Below are 16,462 nucleotides of genomic sequence, written 5' to 3'. Positions count from 1 at the left end.
AAGGCATAATAATAACAAAGCATAACATGACAGGAAAATAGAATACAAACTTAAAAACAATATACAAACATGAAACCAAGTGCAAGAGGACCAGTGATCGACAGTGACAGGACAGTGACGTGATGAACGGCCTAAGACTGCTCAAACGCCTGCTTAAATAAGTGCGTCTTTAGGTGTCCCTTGAACAGGTTGAGGGAGGGAGCCGATCTCAGGACCGGGGTAAGTGCGTTCCAGAGTCTAGGGGCGGCCGCCCCAAACGCCCGGTCCGGTACAAGCAGCATAACGTTTCACCATGTAACTAAAGATTGTAGTCAGGGAAATCAGTTTGACATATTGAACTAATAACAAATCACCTCTGGCTGGCAGAGAACTCTCTGCTCCATAGCTTCTCTTGGACGTAAAATCACATGTACATTTTACATTTATATTCAATTAAATATTCCATCCCTCACATACTTTTGTATATAATAACTTATATTTTGTTTTTCTTGTTATGCTGCTGCAACACAAACATTTCCCATGTCACAGCAGGATTTGGAAAAACGTGTCCATGCTTTTATCTTCAGTAGACTAGACTACTGCAATGGTGTCTTCACAGGTCTCACTAAAAAATCTATTAGAAAGCTGCAGCTGATTCAGAACGCTGCTGCTCGAGTCCTCACTAACACTAAGAAAGTGGATCACATCGCTCCAGTTCTGAAGTCTTTACACTGGCTTCCTGTGTGTCAAAGAATAGATTTCAAAATACTGCTGCTGTTTATAAAGCACTGAATGGTTTAGGACCAAAATGCATTTCTGACCTCCTGCTAAATGATGAACCATCCAAGTCTCTCAGGTCTTCAGGGACTGGTCAGTTTTCTGTCCCCAGAGTCAGAACTAAACATGGTAAAGCAGCATACAGTTATTATGCTCCAAATATCTGGAACAAACTCCCAGAAACCTGCAGGTCCGCTGCAACTCTTACTACTTTTAAATCCAGGCTGAAGACTTTTCTTTTTGTCGCTGCTTTTAATTGAACTATTCATATCTTAGACTGCACTGTAACTTTTATCCATGTATTTTTTCTTTTAATGTTTATTTTATTAGCTTTTCTTTTTAATGACTGATTTTAAATGCCATTTTTTGTAATGTCTTTCATTTTTTGTAAAGCACTTTGAATTGCCTTGTGTTGAAAAGTGCTATATAAATAAACTTGCCTTGCCTAATAAAGAATTCATGTGACCCATAAAATGGATTTGTTGATGGGAATTAATGTGAATAAATTAACTCTAGGTTAACGGTACTCTTGCTATCACTACTCACCGACACTATAAACCTTGTCCCTCATGCTAGCCCTGACAACACCGGTAAGCACACCTTCATCTAGGCTGCACTGTTACGTGTCCTGACTTGTAGTGGTTCTCTCCTATCTACACTCTTCTTGTCATCTTTGTAAAACGATATCAGACTGGTAATTGACACAGCCATGACTTCTAGTTAAATTCAGTGTGGCTAAAATGAAAAGCTTTGTTAAAATATGCAAGCAAGCGAAAGTCAAATTCAGCTTTATTGTCAAAAATTCTACATGTGTTATACATCCAGAAATATTGTTTCCCACAGTGTGACATGTATACATAAAACAAAACAAAAAGGGCCTAGATAAACGTGGTATACATTAAACAAAACAAAAAGGGCCTAGATAACCGGTGTATACAGTTTAAAATGTTAATATATTTAAAGTGTTCAAAGTGCAGTTTCAGTGCAAGTCAGTTGAAACGATCTTAAGTTGCCGTGACGTTGAAGTCGTGCGACCCTGCTGCTGCAGTGGCTTGTAGTTCGTTTATAGCATAACGTTAGCATTTCGCTTTTGGCGACTAGATTTATGATTCAAAAATTATAAAAGTAGGGTTGACATGTGGAGATTATCCGGCTGAACAAAACGTGATCCCTCTCTTAAATGTGTGTCAACCACAGACCTTATTTCGAGCTATTTTCCAAAATCCTATGGAGAATTTGCATTGGTTTTTCAAGAAGAACAGGAAGAAGTTTACTTCTGGGTTTTACGACGCGTCACTGCGGTTCTCTATTCAGTTCACTTTCTCCTACTTCCTGTACCCGATTTCCTGTCCAACCTTCAGTACATTTTACAAAAATATAAATGTGCAAATATGAAACATGCTGGTCAATATCACCTTGCTACTGGTAGCTGAACCGTCAATACCCCAAAACATATTCTTAGATATAAATACCTAATCTTTAGTTATTTAGACACAATTAACACATATAGTTTCATGTCTTGTTACATAAGAATAGATCATATTTGTTATTTGTGTTATTATGGGAGAATTACTATTCTTGTGCTACTACTGCCTTATTACGCCCATATAGCTTGGTTTCACTTGACGTCACACCGCTGCGTTCCTTTGGCGCAAAATTCCATTGGAGGTCAGGAAGTAATTTTCTACAGAGGATCTAGCTGCTGTTACCATTGTGAAAATGCCGGTGTGTTGTGTAGTTTACGGTTGTTCCAATCGATCCGGCCGAGAGAAAAACAAGAGGTTTTACCGAGTGCCGAAGGTTGTCGTCCATAAAGCTGAGCAATTTAAGAAGCTAACCGAAGAACGCCGGAAAAAATGGCTTTCAAACCTACATCTGCGGTCGGGAGGAGCAGAGTCGTCTAATGCACGTGTCTGCAGCGACCACTTCATCAGAGGTATTAGCTAACTTGGTTTTTGTGGCTTTGTTTATGTATTATTGGGTTGTGGTTAAATGCTTATTTACTTAGTAATACTGATCATGCTTAAGTTACCTGTAGTCTAATATGGACTTTGTTGGGACTTTCTAGGGTGCCCTAGCGCTTTGGGTGACGTTGAGTCGGTAGACTGGGCTCCCACTGTTAGCCTCGGTTACCACACAACAAGTAAGCCCAGATCAGAGGCATCTCTTCGACGAGAGCAGAGGATGGAGCTCAAGGAAGACCAACAAAGACAATCAGAATGTGCAGAGGCTTTGTTGGATCTCCTGCAGACAACCGAGAGCCCAGAACCGACGCAGCCCCCGTCTGACAGCCCACAACCAGAGGACACCAGTGGGATATTAAATGACCAACAAGGTAAATTAACCACCAGCATTATTATTAAATATTACAAATGTGATTGTCAGAAAATCAATGCAAACTTTGAATTAGGTTTAGGTTTTGAAAATAGAGTACTGACTTGAGAATCTGCAATAATTGGAACAGAGAACTTGCATGTCTGTAAAAAGGTTGTCAAAAAGATGACTTCACAACAATTCACATTCATATTTGACTATTTTAAATAACTAATTATGCTTGCTACTGCTATATTGTATGCAGATGCAGGATGCCAGACTGATGTAACGATGGAGGACATCGAGAGGATGGAGGATGTTCTGAGACAGAACACAACAGAGCTGGGAGATCTTCGGACAAAGGCACTGGATACAAAGTTCAACCAGGAGTCCTTTGAGAACAACGAAGAGAAGACAAAGTTTTACACCGGGCTCCCCAACTTCTTAGTTTTACTTCAGGTTTTTCAACTGTGCGAGCCCTACATCACATGTGGCCCTATGTCTGTGCTCTCCAAATTTGAACAGTTCATTTTAGTTTTGCTGAGGCTGAGACTAAATCTCCCTCTGAAAGATTTGGCTTTCAGGTTCAACATCTCTCTCTCCATTGCTTCTAGAATTTGGCATAAGTTAATTGACATACTTCATGAGAGTACAGAATTTATAATTGAGTGGCCAGAGCGACATGTGCTTCAAGCTACAATGCCAATGGGATTCAGACAGGCATTTGGATGTAGAGTTGCTGTGATTGTTGACTGTTTTGAAGTTTTGATTGAGAGGCCCTCTAATTTACTAGCTAGAGCACAAACATGGTCCAACTACAAGCATCACCATACTGTTACATTTCTGATTGGTGTTGCTCCCCAAGGCTATGTCACTTACATATCTTGTGCCTGGGGAGGAAGAGTTAGTGATAAACAGATCACAATACAGAGTGGGCTCCTAAAAAACCTGTTACCTGGAGATATTGTCCTAGCAGACTGTGGGTTCGATATTGGCGAGAGTGTGGGATTTTACTGTGCTTCACTAAAGATGCCTGCATTCACCAGGGGGAAAAGTCAGCTGTCAGCATACGAGGTGGAAGAAACAAGAAAAATAGCTAATGTGCGTATTCATGTCGAAAGAGTCATAGGATTAGTCAGAAGAAAATATCAGCTTCTGCAAAGCAGAGCTGTGCCCATAGAGCACATGCTAACAAAACCAGGTGAGGCACTAGCATTAATTGACAAGATTGGGGTTATTTGCTGTGCCTTGTCTAATCTGTCAGTGTCTGTCGTCCCATTGGAGCTGTAGTCTTGTAAATAAGAAACAATGTATTATTCAGTATCATTTAATCTTTTCAGTAAACATCTTTTTGTGTGTTGTAAATTGTGTAGCCCTACTCAATATACAACGTTCATCTACATTCAGGCTTAATTCATTCAACAATATTCTAGAGATGACAATTGGTCTGGTGACGCTCCCATGTATTACATTACATTGCATTTAGCTGACGCTTTTATCCAAAGCGACTTACAATAAGTGCATTCGACCAGGAAGATACAACCTTTAAGAAAACAGAATCATATAAGTACATCAGGTTTCATAGAGCCAAACATTTCAAGTGCTACTCAACTGGCATTTAGAAAGCCAGCCCTTTATTAGTATATAAGTGCTTTGTTAGTAATTTTATCGCTCGAAGTGGAGTCTAAAGAGATGAGTTTTCAGTTTGCGTCGGAAGATGTGTAAGCTATCTGCTGTCCTGATTTCAATGGGGAGCTCATTCCACCATTTTGGAGCCAGGATAGCAAACCCACGTGTTTTTGCTGACGGGAACTTGGGTCCCCCTCGCAGTGCGGGTGCAGCGAGCTGTTTGGCTGATGCAGAGCGGAGTGCACGTGCTGGGGTGTACGGTTTAACCATGTCCTGGATGTAGGAAGGGCCAGATCCATTCGCAGCATGGTACGCAAGTACCAGTGTCTTGAAGTGGATTCTAGCAGTTACTGGAAGCCAGTGAAGGGAGCGGAGGAGCGGTGTGGTGTGGGAGAATTTGGGAAGGTTGAAGACCAGACGAGCCGCTGCATTCTGGATGAGCTGCAGAGGTCGGATGGCACATGCAGGTAGACCAGCCAGGAGGGAGTTGCAGTAGTCTAGGCGTGAGATGACGAGAGCCTGGACCAGAACCTGCGCTGATGTCTGGGTCAGCTGGGGACGTATCCTCCTGATGTTGTAAAGCGTGTATCTGCAGCAGCGGGTTGTAGCAGCGATGTTTGCAGTGAAGGACAGTTTGTTATCTAGGACCACACCCAGATTCCTTGCAGTCTGAGTCGGGGAAACAACAGAGGTGCCGATGTTGATTGTTAGGTCAAGAGTGGGACAATCTTTTCCCGGAAGGAAGAGCAGTTCAGTCTTGTCAAGGTTGAGCTTGAGGTGATGAGCAGACATCCACCGAGAGATGTCTGCTAGGCAAGCAGAGATGCGTGCGACGACCTGGGTCTCTGAGCGGGGAAAGGACAGAATTAGTTGGGTGTCGTCAGCGTAGCAGTGGTATGAAAAACCATGCGGGCTAATGACAGACCCGAGCGAGTTTGTGTACAGGGAGAAGAGGAGGGGACCAAGAACCGAGCCCTGAGGGACCCCCGTAGTTAATTGACAAGGGTCGGACTCGGACCCTCTCCAAGTAACCCTGTAGGTGCGGTCGTTGAGGTATGAGGTGAGGAGGGAAAGTGCAGTGCCTGAAACTCCAAGTTCTTGGACAGTGCGAAGGAGGATCCGATGGTTCACCGTGTCGAATGCAGCAGACAGGTCCAGAAGGATGATGACAGAGGAGAGGGAGGCTGCTTTAGCAGTGTGCAGTTTGTCAGAGACAGCAAGGAGAGCAGTTTCTGTTGAGTGACCTGCCTTGAAACCAGACTGGTGCGGATCCAGAAGGTTGTTCTGATGGAGATAAGAGGAGAGTTGTTTAAAGACAGCGCGTTCAAGTGTTTTAGACAGGAACGGGAGGAGAGAGACGGGTCTGTAGTTAGTAACATCAGACGGGTTGAGAGTGGGTTTCTTTAGGAGAGGGTTTACTCTTGCCTCCTTGAGACTGTTTGGAAAGTGACCAGAAGTTAGAGAAGTGTTGATGAAATGGGTGAGAAATGGTAGAATATCAGGAGCGATAGTCTGAAGGAGGTTTGAGGGGATAGGGTCCAGAGAACAGGTGGTAGGACGGGCAGAGGTAACGAGGGTAAGAACCTCACTTGGAGAGAGAGGGGAGAAGGAGGTCAGTGTGTGGGTGAAGGGAGGGTCTGGTGACCCAGCGGTGAGTAAAGGTGAGTCAGAAAAAGAAGAGCGAATATCATCAACCTTTTTTTCAAAATGGTTAACAAAGTCGCTTGACAGAAGGGAGGAGGGGGGAGGTGCTTTGGGGGGGTCCAAGAGGGTGGAGAAGATAGAAAATAGTTTTTTGGGATTGGAATAGGAAGATTGGATCTTATCTTGAAAGAAAGTGCTTTTTGCCTGAGAGATGGAAGCAGAGAAAGAGGAGAGGAGAGCCTGATAGGTTAGGAGGTCGTCATGGTGTTTGGATTTCCACCATTTCCGCTCTGCTGCCCGAAGGATGGTTCTATTAGCACGCAGTGCATCATTTAGCCAGGGAGCAGGAGGGGACTGACGAGCCGGCCGCGATATGAGAGGACAGAGAAAGTCCAGAGAGGATGAGAGAGTCGAGAGGAGAGTTTTTGCAGCAGTGTTTGGAGGCAGGAGTTGGAACGAGTCAGAGGAAGGGAGGGCTGAGAGCACCGATGAGGCAAAGGTAGAGGGGGAGAGGGAACGGAGGTTACGGCGGACAGGAGCAGAGTTAGAAGAGATGAGGTTGTTATGTTTGGAAAGGGGTAGAGAGAATGAAATGAAGAAGTGATCGGATGTGTGGCGATTGAGGGTTATTGTAAATGTAAATAAGAAACCATGTATTATTCAGTCTTCTTAGTATCATTTCATCTTTTCAGTAAACATCTTTTTTACAATAGCGATATATCACACAGCCCTACTTTCTCTAGTGAGTGTGGTCAGTGAATATGAAGGTGCTGTAATGCAGGTTAAAGAGCTGCCACTGTGCAAATAATAATGCAACAAGGAGAGAACCACAACTTCCGCTCACAACAAAGTCTTCTGTCACCATGGGGCAGCCAATCAGATCCAAGGAGCAGATGAATGGTTCGGAGGTTTTTGGATCTATTCCGGCGATCACAGGCTCGATGTAGTATGGCCCAAACCTGATGAGAGCATGACATATTTACCATTTATGCAGGTATTTGTGCCTACTGTAAGCAGCTTAAATGTGGACATGGGTCTATATTAAGTTCAGTGCACTCACCTCTTCTCGTACAACAGGTTGGACACCATGCTCATGAAGGTATTGGGCTTGATCTGGCGACCCTCCTTCAGCTCGTACAGGTTCAGTCTGAATTTAAGCCTCTGGGATCTACACACAAGGCAAAGACGTTCATCAATCCTCAGGTATTTACATTGAATTCAGTCATCACAAATCTAACTTATTTCAAAGCTATGGATAGCAGAATTTCTAATAACATTTTCTCCCCTATTTATTAGAATGAATAGTAATACTATTCAACTACAACACTTTTGTTGTTGGTATAAACATTATAGGTGTAGTATTGTACTTGACACTCCAGGCTTTCTCTAAATGAGAAGTCTTACTTAGTCTAGATCTGAGAGTTGTAGCTTTATAGAGTTGTAAATCAATCCTGTCATCATAGTACCCTGGTGTTCACAACTGTTTAGCCACTTTGAGAGAACAAGGTGGAGGTCTACACACTCACACTGTCTGAACATCAGTGGCCAGTCCTGCCAGCCCAATATACAGCTTATCTCCCATGGGGAAGATCTTCTGGAAGTCTGTGGTGACCATCTGAGCCTGGATGCCAAACCTCCGGTCCGCTGCTATCGCCACACAGTTCTTCCCTCGCATGGCCATGACAGCCCATCCGTTATAGGACATAATAGACTGGATGAAGAAGGAGAAACGTAAGAAGAGTTAAGTTAGTCAGAGCTTAAACCATTGATAGATCAAACAACTGATTAAAGAGACAAATCAAACTATTTAAACATAAAGCTCATTTTTAAGCACATTCATTGAAATTAAGTTTAAGTTGAGGCCCTTCTATACAGCATAACATGTAAAGAATATCCTAAGAATATGTATTATTTGCAACATGCAAATAAGATACTGAATAATGTTGTCCTCAAAATAAATGACTGAAATCTATGTACTTCATTTAAGGACCAAAAACATGAATCAGGGTTATTTCCAACCACCCAAATGTGTAAACATGGAGCATAACGTTCATCTAAAATCATTTCAACGATCAAAATAAATAAAAGTAAGATAAAATAAAAAGTGTAGTTGTAGAACATTATTATTGAACCAAAGTCTTTATTATCCCGCGTTATACATGTTTAAATGTAATGATGTATAGTGAAACCTCGTTGCTGGGTTGTTGAAGTTGTTGCAGTTGTCTGCTGTCAGTGGACTCACATTAACAAATTGCTGACTAGCTTAGTAGGTTGAAGCTTTAGCTAACCAAACTAGCAATGTCTAATTAACCAAACGTTAGCTGATGTTGACCCAAACGCAACATCAGCCCTTTAAATGAACCGGATTTATGATTGTAACAGTTAAGTTAGCCTACAAGACACAACGTTAGCTCGTGTGCAGCTAGGTAAGCTAAGTATTTAGCATTGCAGCTATGCCCCGGCTACCATCACAATGAAATGTTTTGTATAATTAACTACAACATTGAATATATTGAAACGTTTAGAGTTGTGAGATTGAAGTTACTTGCAACCCCAAACTTAAAATATGTTTTCATTGAATATTTGCTAAGTTTAAGCAGGATGGAGAAGTCTATAAACTAGCTGGCTACCAACATTAGCTTAGCCATCTCTTGTAACTGTTACCCTTAAATACTAGTTACATTTGACCATTTACCTAAAAACACATTGGCATGTGATCTAATGTCTGGTGCTCTTACCATTGTGAGTGTGTTGTGATTTTTTCACGATATCTGCGGCGTGCAGGTTCATTTAATTGTTTGACATAGTCGGTGTCCTCCATGATTCCTGCGTTGATGAATGATTGCGTTTTCACTTCCTGACCTCCACTTGAATTTCGCGCTTCATAGAAGTCACGTGACTGAAACCAAGCTATTGAGCGGAGCATATTAAGGCCAAAACTCATGTACAACAAATTCCTTACTTGCAATAAATAAGCATAATTAGAGGGTTATTGAGGAAAAACTCTCAACTAATGGCCTATTACTTGTAGAATATGGTCATGTAGAATAAGGCATTAATAAGTGTTTTATAATGACTAATAAAGTGCTAATATGCATGTTAATTAACAACTAGTTGATGGTTAATTTGTGTACCTTAATATAAAGTGTTACCGAAGAAAGGATTGAAAACAAATGCCTCAAAAGGAAAGCTCACGGTTATTGGTTGTAACCATAGAGATGCATCCAGGTGCATTGCCTTTTCAGGGAACACCATTTTACTGTTCTTCTATTTATCTCCACCTACAGTTTTTCCATGCTAATAAACAACTATTCTTCTCTACCTGTGACTAGAATTGAAAATTGGAAACCTATTCATGAAGCTTTCTGGAACAAAGAGTTCCCCCTTTATGGACACAATTTATCACTTCTAAATGAAGCTTTTGGCAAATAGGTGCTTTTTCAACACTTTCACATACAAAATTCAAACTGAAATTGCATGTCAAAACTACAAATTCGCTTCTCCTCAATTGCCTTCTTGAGATGTTACTCAGTGCTTAAAACTGCCCATAAAAGTGAGGATAATTCACATTTACTAATGAACATATTTAATACTTAAGGCTTCAAAGCATGTATCAATAAATTCAAAGGGAAAATATAGTGCACCCTCATAGGTCTACAGTATATTATCGTGTCTGTCAGTTGACTCTGAGACACACACACACACACACACACACACACACACACACACACACACACACACACACACACACACACACACACACACACACACACACACACACACACACACACACACACACACACACACACACACACACACACACACACACAGGAGTCGGTCAATATCCTCTGATGGTCTGAATACTGTTGTCTGGTTCCTTTGACGCCATGACCATAAATTAAACCAGATTAAACATAAGATATGGTTTCATCATGTTTCCTATTTTGATTGTAAGCAAGCAGCGTAGCTAACACCCCAGAGATGAAAGACATGAATACATGACCTGAAATAGGTGTTACATTACTGTAGACTGGAGTGGGAGCTGTGTGTCTGAAGAGACCCCCTGCAGCCCCAACCAATAGCACCCCCCACCATGCTGTCAAAGGGATGGAAGGATGGAGGCATCGAGGGAAGAGTATTGGAAGTGAGGAGTAAGAGACTATATCTGAAGATAGAGATGTACAGACTCCCAAGCTGTTTTTGTGGGGAGCAGAATATGTTTGATGTGTGTGTGTGTGTGTGTGTGTGTGTGTGTGTGTGTGTGTGTGTGTGTGTGTGTGTGTGTGTGTGTGTGTGTGTGTGTGTGTGTGTGTGTGATGTCCTCCTTTAATCTCTGTCAGCAGATGCTAGGCCTTCAGAGAGAGTCAGGCTGTCAGCATGAGCTCATGGTGTCTGCCTTAGATTTGTGTGTGTGTGCAGATATTCTCATTTCTTTCTGCAGTTCGACAATACACCCCCTCCTCATCGGGCACGTGCAGAGGATGTTAGAGGAGCAGGGGCCCAAATTATTGAAGGGGCAAGCTGGCAATTTTTGTTGCTTTTAAATAAATATATGCCTGGGATAACTACTCATGTGATAGTCTTAAAGACAAGGCAAGGCAAGGCAAGGCAATGCAATTTTATTTATATAGCACTTTTCAGCACGTGGCGATTCAAAGTGCTTTACAGATTAAAAGCAAAAGACATTTAAGAACAAATACAGCATAAATACATTATTAAAAAGGCATTTAAAAACAGGCATAATAAGCAAAGGTAATGAAATAAAAATAAATAAATAAACACAGCAGGTACAGAATAAATGACTAAAAAGGCATACTGTAGTGTGAGTATGGGCAGCTCAATTAAAAGCAGTGGCAAATAGGTGCGTTTTTAGTCAGGATTTAAAAATAGGAATGGTTTCAGCGGACGTGCATGATTTAGGCAGTTTGTTCCAAATTGTTGGGGCATAATAACTAAAAGCTGCTTTTCCATGTTTAGTGGTTATTCTCGGAACAGAGAGCAGACCCGACCCAGAAGACCTGAGACTCCTGTATGCTTCATAATGATGGAGTAGGTCGTCTATATACCTCGGTCCTAAGTCATTTAATGATTTAAAAACTAGCAGTAGTATTTTAAAATCAATTCTTTGGCAGACTGGAAGCCAGTGTAATGATCTCAGAACCGGAGTGATGTGATCCACTTTTGTGTCAGTGAGAACTCGAGCAGCAGCGTTCTGAATCAGCTATTGTGCAAAATCCACTTTTTCATGTCTTTTATGCATAAACAATACATGTGTCCCCTCTGTGTAAAGAGATTCTGAAAGTTTCAGGAAAAAAGATTCTCTCTTTTTGACCTAATCCATTTAAATAAAAAATGTCTGAAAATGAGCTGATCAGATTTTTGCCACTTAATGATGTCATAACGATTTTTTTGCTTGTGTAACCAATTAGCCAAAAACCAACCAAGGTAACACCCCCACCTTATCACCTGAATCTCCTTCTAGAGCACCATTGGGTTCTTTTTAACCAAATATCTCTCAGAGGGGTGTGGGGAGTGACTCCTTATTTTCATCTAAAGTAACAGACAGAGAATCAGCACTTTTGAAACAGGGCTGAAACAGAGGGGTTTCTGGGATGCTTCAATCATCTGTTAGGTATTTCGAGTCAAACACTTCAGAGACATGTTTTGTATCTGAGACCTATAATATATTGATGAAAAACAGTATAATAGGGGACCTTTAAGGGATATTAAAATGTAAACATTCAAACAATGACAGTGACTTTGATACGAGGAGTGAATCAGGCAGGACCCAAACGCAGATCACACTGATAATTCCTTTATTTCAAGGGCTAATATCAAACATGGACAAACAAAACACTCCACGGTGAACTACAGTAGGTCACAAACAAAAGACGAACCAACACTGAACACAGGAAGAGACAAGACTATATACAGGGAGGGGTAATCACAACACGAGAAACAGCCGGGCAGGGGAGGAGAAACACAAGGGCAACAGGTGAACACAATCAGACAACTAGACACACCAGGGAAACTAACGACAGGAGGAAGAGCACAGGGAAAAGGACCAGACAATAACCCAGGAGGAAAACATGAGAGGGAGAACAGCAAAACACCCAAACCTAGACATAGAAACGTGACATGACATGAGAATCGTGACAGAACCCCATTCTCAAGGGACGGATTCTAGACGTCCCTAAACACCCAAAAAAATATATATCCAACAACGTCCAGCAGAGTGGGTGGAGGGGGTCCGGAGGACGGGCCTTGGCTGACAGCCCAAGGCATGGCATAGGACCAGGAAGGGGTCCCAGGCGGACGGCCCGGGGGCAAGGCAGAGTTCGAGGAGGGGGTCTCGGGCGGACGGCCCAGGGGGAAGGCAGAGTTCGAGGAGGGGGTCTCGGGCAGACGGCCCGGGGGCAAGGCAGAGTTCGAGGAGGGGGTCTCGGGCGGACGGCCCGGGGGCAAGGCAGAGTTCGAGGAGGGGTCTCGGGCGGACGGCCCAGGGGCAAGGCAGAGTTTGAGGAGGGGCGAAGACCACAGCGGGCGAACTCAGGGGGCCGGGCTCGAGGGCGAAGACCGGACAGCTCCGGAGGCTGGGCAGGAGCCGGTGTCGACCGGACAGGATCCGGAGCCGGTGGGACAGGTGTCGGCAAGATCCCCCACGGAAGAGGACACAGGTCCGGCAGGACCCCCGGCAGGAGAGCAGTCGGCGGAACCTCCAACGGCACAGGACATAGGGTTGGCAGGACCCCCGGCAGAAGAGTAGTTGGCGGGACCCCCAACGGGACAGGACATAGGATTGGCAGGAGAGTAGTCGGCGGGACCTCCAACGGGACTGGACATGGAGCTGGCAGGACCCCCAGCGGAACCTCCAACGGAACAGGACATAGGGGCCAACTGGGGCCGGAACCATGGCTCTTGGGGCTCGGGCTGCTAGCCTGGACTTGCGACTCCTTCTCTTAGAAGCCGTTTGAAGGCTCCGTGGACCTCCAAAAGCCAGAAGAGTTCCAGAGAACGACTCCTGGACAGGAGCAGGAACTGGGGCAGAAGCACGGGTTGACTTCAGACGGAACCCACCGAGGCGTATGGTGCCAGGTTGGGAATTGGGAGAGAGGGAGCTAGCATGCCTGGGGCTAGCAGGCCGGGAATCACACACAGAGAGGAAATTCGAAATCCAGCCAGGTAAGAATCTCACCAAGCCTGGTTTCTCCGTAGCCATCTGGCGCGCCTCTGCCAAAACAGCTTCTCGCTGCTGAACTCCGGACGCTCCCCTCCATTCACCATAGCTGCAAGCCAGCAAGCAGGTGAATGAATACAGCTCCCTTTCAAATGGATCGTCTGCTGGGTCCATTTCTTGGTTGGTATGTACTGATACGAGGAGCGAAGCAGGCAGGACCCAAACGCAGATCACACTGATAAATCCTTTATTTCAAGGGTTAATATCAAACATGGACAAACAAAACACTCCACGGTGAACTAGGTCACAAACAAAAGATGAACCAACACTGAACACAGGAAGAGACAAGACTATATACAGGGAGGGGTCATCACAAGACGAGAAACAGCCGTGCAGGGGAGGAGAAACACAAGGGCCACAGGTGAACACAATCAGACAACTAGACACACCAGGGAAACTAACGACAGGAGGAAAAACCCAGGGAAAAGGACCAGACAATAACCCAGGAGGAACGCATGACAGGGAGTACAGCAAAACACCCAAACCTAGACATAGAAACGTGACATGACATGAGAATCGTGACAGACTTAATGATACATGCGAAGAAATTAAGTACATTTCGGTAAATGTTAACTAGCCCAATCCTTACCCACCTCTCTGACTGTCAGAATCCCAGTGCTGCCGAAAAAGATGCACTTCCTGTCCCTCCTCCATGTTTATCTTACCACCTTCTCCATAAAGGCATCAGGAACAATACTTCAGACGGGCAAAGAGAAGATGCTGACATTGTACAGTTAAGATACTTTGAACCAAATAATTAGTTTAATATTATTCAAATATCCTATCATACAAAGGCACACAATAATAAAAAGGAACACATTAGCTTTAGATAAGGTGTATTATAAAAAACGGAAACGTTGACATTAATTTAAATGTATAAAGTCAACAAATTTCACATAACTATCAGGTTATTTGAAAGCAATAATATTAAGTTGAACCTAATATTTTTTTATTCAAACTTAATCTTATTGCTTTCAACTTACCTAATACAGTTATGTGAAATCTCTTGACATTATACACTTAAATTAAAGTCAACGTCTCAGTTTTTTCAGTGCAGGTTTATTTACTTTTTTTTGTTTTATATAGGATAATGTTATGGATTTTTAAAAGAACATTTAAAAAGGCAGTTTCCCTAATGGGCAACAGTGCAGGTGCCCGAGCCCCTTTTGAGGTCTGAGAACGTGCCTGCTCCTCATATACGTATTTCCCTCTCCTCCCCCCTCTGTTCTCAGAACAAGTCCTGGGCATAAAGGAAACATTTGTTCTCGACCCTGTGCCATGCTTCTCCTCGCCATTGTTCTGCAAGCCTACTGTTAATATCCGTTGCAAATCTGCTTACTTTCAGATTCCATCAATACGGGTGGGGCGGACAAAGAGAGGACTATATGGCCCGTTCAAGGCCCGGAGAAAGGATGCAAACAGAGGTTGTCAGTGTGTTTCTGGACTCTGGGAGGCAGCTGACAATGGCTGCAGTGTCAGGCAGCGTGGTGATTGATCAGTCTGATGTTGTGCTGCGTGGGATTGATGTCGCAGACAGAATTAAACAAACAAAGCTTTAGAGGAAGTGGCATGATTTAGTTGATGGGATTAAGAAAGGGTGAGTATGAGCATGTGGATGTGGTGATTCTTCATGTCTTTCCTGTGGTCCACAAGTTATTTCACAGTGTCATTGTCAGTGGAAAAAAGAGTCACCTACAGTGAGATAGATTTATTTTCTTATAATTACCACCAGGTACAAAGCTTCTGATGCATATGAAAGACTTTGTTTTGAAGAATTTCTTAAAGGTCCCATGTCATGGCCATTTCTACTGATCATAATTCCATTGTTGAGGTATACTAACATTATATATTTCTCATTCACTCTCTGTCGTAAACGGCTTGTTGGAGCTCCTGCCCCCCTCCCCCTTCCTGTGAGCCCAGTGTGCTCCGATTGGTCAGCTCGCCACTCTGTTCTGATAGAGTGGCGAAGTCACGCCCATCTACTTCCGGTCCGTGGGACCTTATTACGGAAAAATTATGAAGTTGAAGTTGAAGTTATTGAAGTCAATGAAGAGAGAAAACGTATCTTTCGATCCCGTTTGAATTGTGCCATGAATTACACATATGATGTTTGTCAATCTTAAAAAATAAATTTCCATGTAAAAAAAGTCACAGTTTGTCGTAAAACTGTTGAAATATAAGACTATGAAAAATACGCAACTAGAAAGGCTACAAATCCAAGAGTCATGACAAGTGATGTCATAACTGATGTCACAATTGTTTTCCACCAAATAAGAGATAGCTAAGATAAGATAACTTTAACAAGATGCCTGTGTGCTTAGTACCAGGTTGTTATCATACCAGCAATGGGTCTTGCTCGTTCTTTCGCTTCCCGTTTGATGAAAGGACCAGGAGTGGCTGGATCAAGTTAGCTACCTAGCTAGTAGCAAGCACGTTAGTTAGCATTACAGTCTTAGCCTTGTCATTTTTATTAGCCTTAACATGAAGTAACATCAAGTAACCCAAAATGTTAAACACTAAAAGTAGTAGTCATATTTCGTGAGCCCTTTGAAGAGCACTGTCACACCAGTGGGATCATTCTATAATACACCATTTAAGCCCGGGGGAGAAATGCTAACGCTAACGCTACATTAGCATCGGCGATCTTTTCTACTTCATGCTATCTGCACAAATGGTTGACATTAAACATTAAAAAGATCAGGCAGTTCAGAGAGAATCAAAGGAAGGCAGGCAGGCAGGCAGCTTTGCATGACATTCTTCTGGACGCGTTGATAGTGAGGGTAGTCAATCCCTTTTTTGACAAGACAGCAGTGACGGCCATCTTGGTGACGTGGGTTGTTGTGCGAGTCTGCGGGACCAGAGATGTAGTTCATTGAGTGTTTC

General features: G+C 43.1%; 2 protein-coding genes across 2 annotated transcripts; one reads left to right on the top strand and one right to left on the bottom strand.

Moving 5' to 3' along the window:
• Nucleotides 1–1,525: 1,525 nt before the first annotated feature.
• LOC307036330 (uncharacterized protein) lies at nt 1,526–4,706 on the top strand. Its single transcript, XM_079676552.1, has 3 exons — nt 1,526–2,692; nt 2,825–3,091; nt 3,335–4,706. Exons 1-3 carry the CDS (start codon nt 2,476–2,478, stop codon nt 4,357–4,359), a joined length of 1,509 nt encoding a protein of 502 aa, XP_079532678.1. The 5' UTR covers nt 1,526–2,475; the 3' UTR covers nt 4,360–4,706.
• Nucleotides 4,707–6,889: 2,183 nt separating this feature from the next.
• On the bottom strand, nt 6,890–9,221 carry LOC307036331 (proteasome subunit beta type-3-like). The gene is made up of 4 exons (XM_079676553.1): nt 9,081–9,221; nt 7,869–8,053; nt 7,403–7,510; nt 6,890–7,301 (listed from the first exon to the last, which is right to left on the bottom strand). The coding sequence occupies exons 1-4, from the start codon at nt 9,081–9,083 to the stop codon at nt 7,082–7,084; spliced, it is 516 nt and encodes a 171-aa protein (XP_079532679.1). The 5' UTR covers nt 9,084–9,221; the 3' UTR covers nt 6,890–7,081.
• Nucleotides 9,222–16,462: the final 7,241 nt, after the last annotated feature.

Source organism: Notothenia rossii (genome assembly GCF_949606895.1).
Source record: "Notothenia rossii genome assembly, chromosome: 4".
NCBI classification, from domain to species: domain Eukaryota; kingdom Metazoa; phylum Chordata; class Actinopteri; order Perciformes; family Nototheniidae; genus Notothenia; species Notothenia rossii.
This window is presented reverse-complemented; position numbering and strand designations above follow the sequence as displayed.

Bases quoted from the DNA above. Each gene is read 5' to 3' on its own strand.
- LOC307036330 (XM_079676552.1), top strand. From the start codon at position 2,476: ATGCCGGTGTGTTGTGTAGTTTACGGTTGTTCCAATCGATCCGGCCGA. The intron at 2,693-2,824 runs GTATTAGCTAAC...GGGACTTTCTAG, and splicing joins CAGCGACCACTTCATCAGAG to GGTGCCCTAGCGCTTTGGGT. The intron at 3,092-3,334 runs GTAAATTAACCA...TATTGTATGCAG, and splicing joins GATATTAAATGACCAACAAG to ATGCAGGATGCCAGACTGAT.
- LOC307036331 (XM_079676553.1), bottom strand. The intron at 7,511-7,868 runs GTGAGTGTGTAG...CCTTGTGTGTAG, and splicing joins GCCACTGATGTTCAGACAGT to ATCCCAGAGGCTTAAATTCA. The intron at 7,302-7,402 runs GTGAGTGCACTG...TGCTCTCATCAG, and splicing joins AACCTGTTGTACGAGAAGAG to GTTTGGGCCATACTACATCG.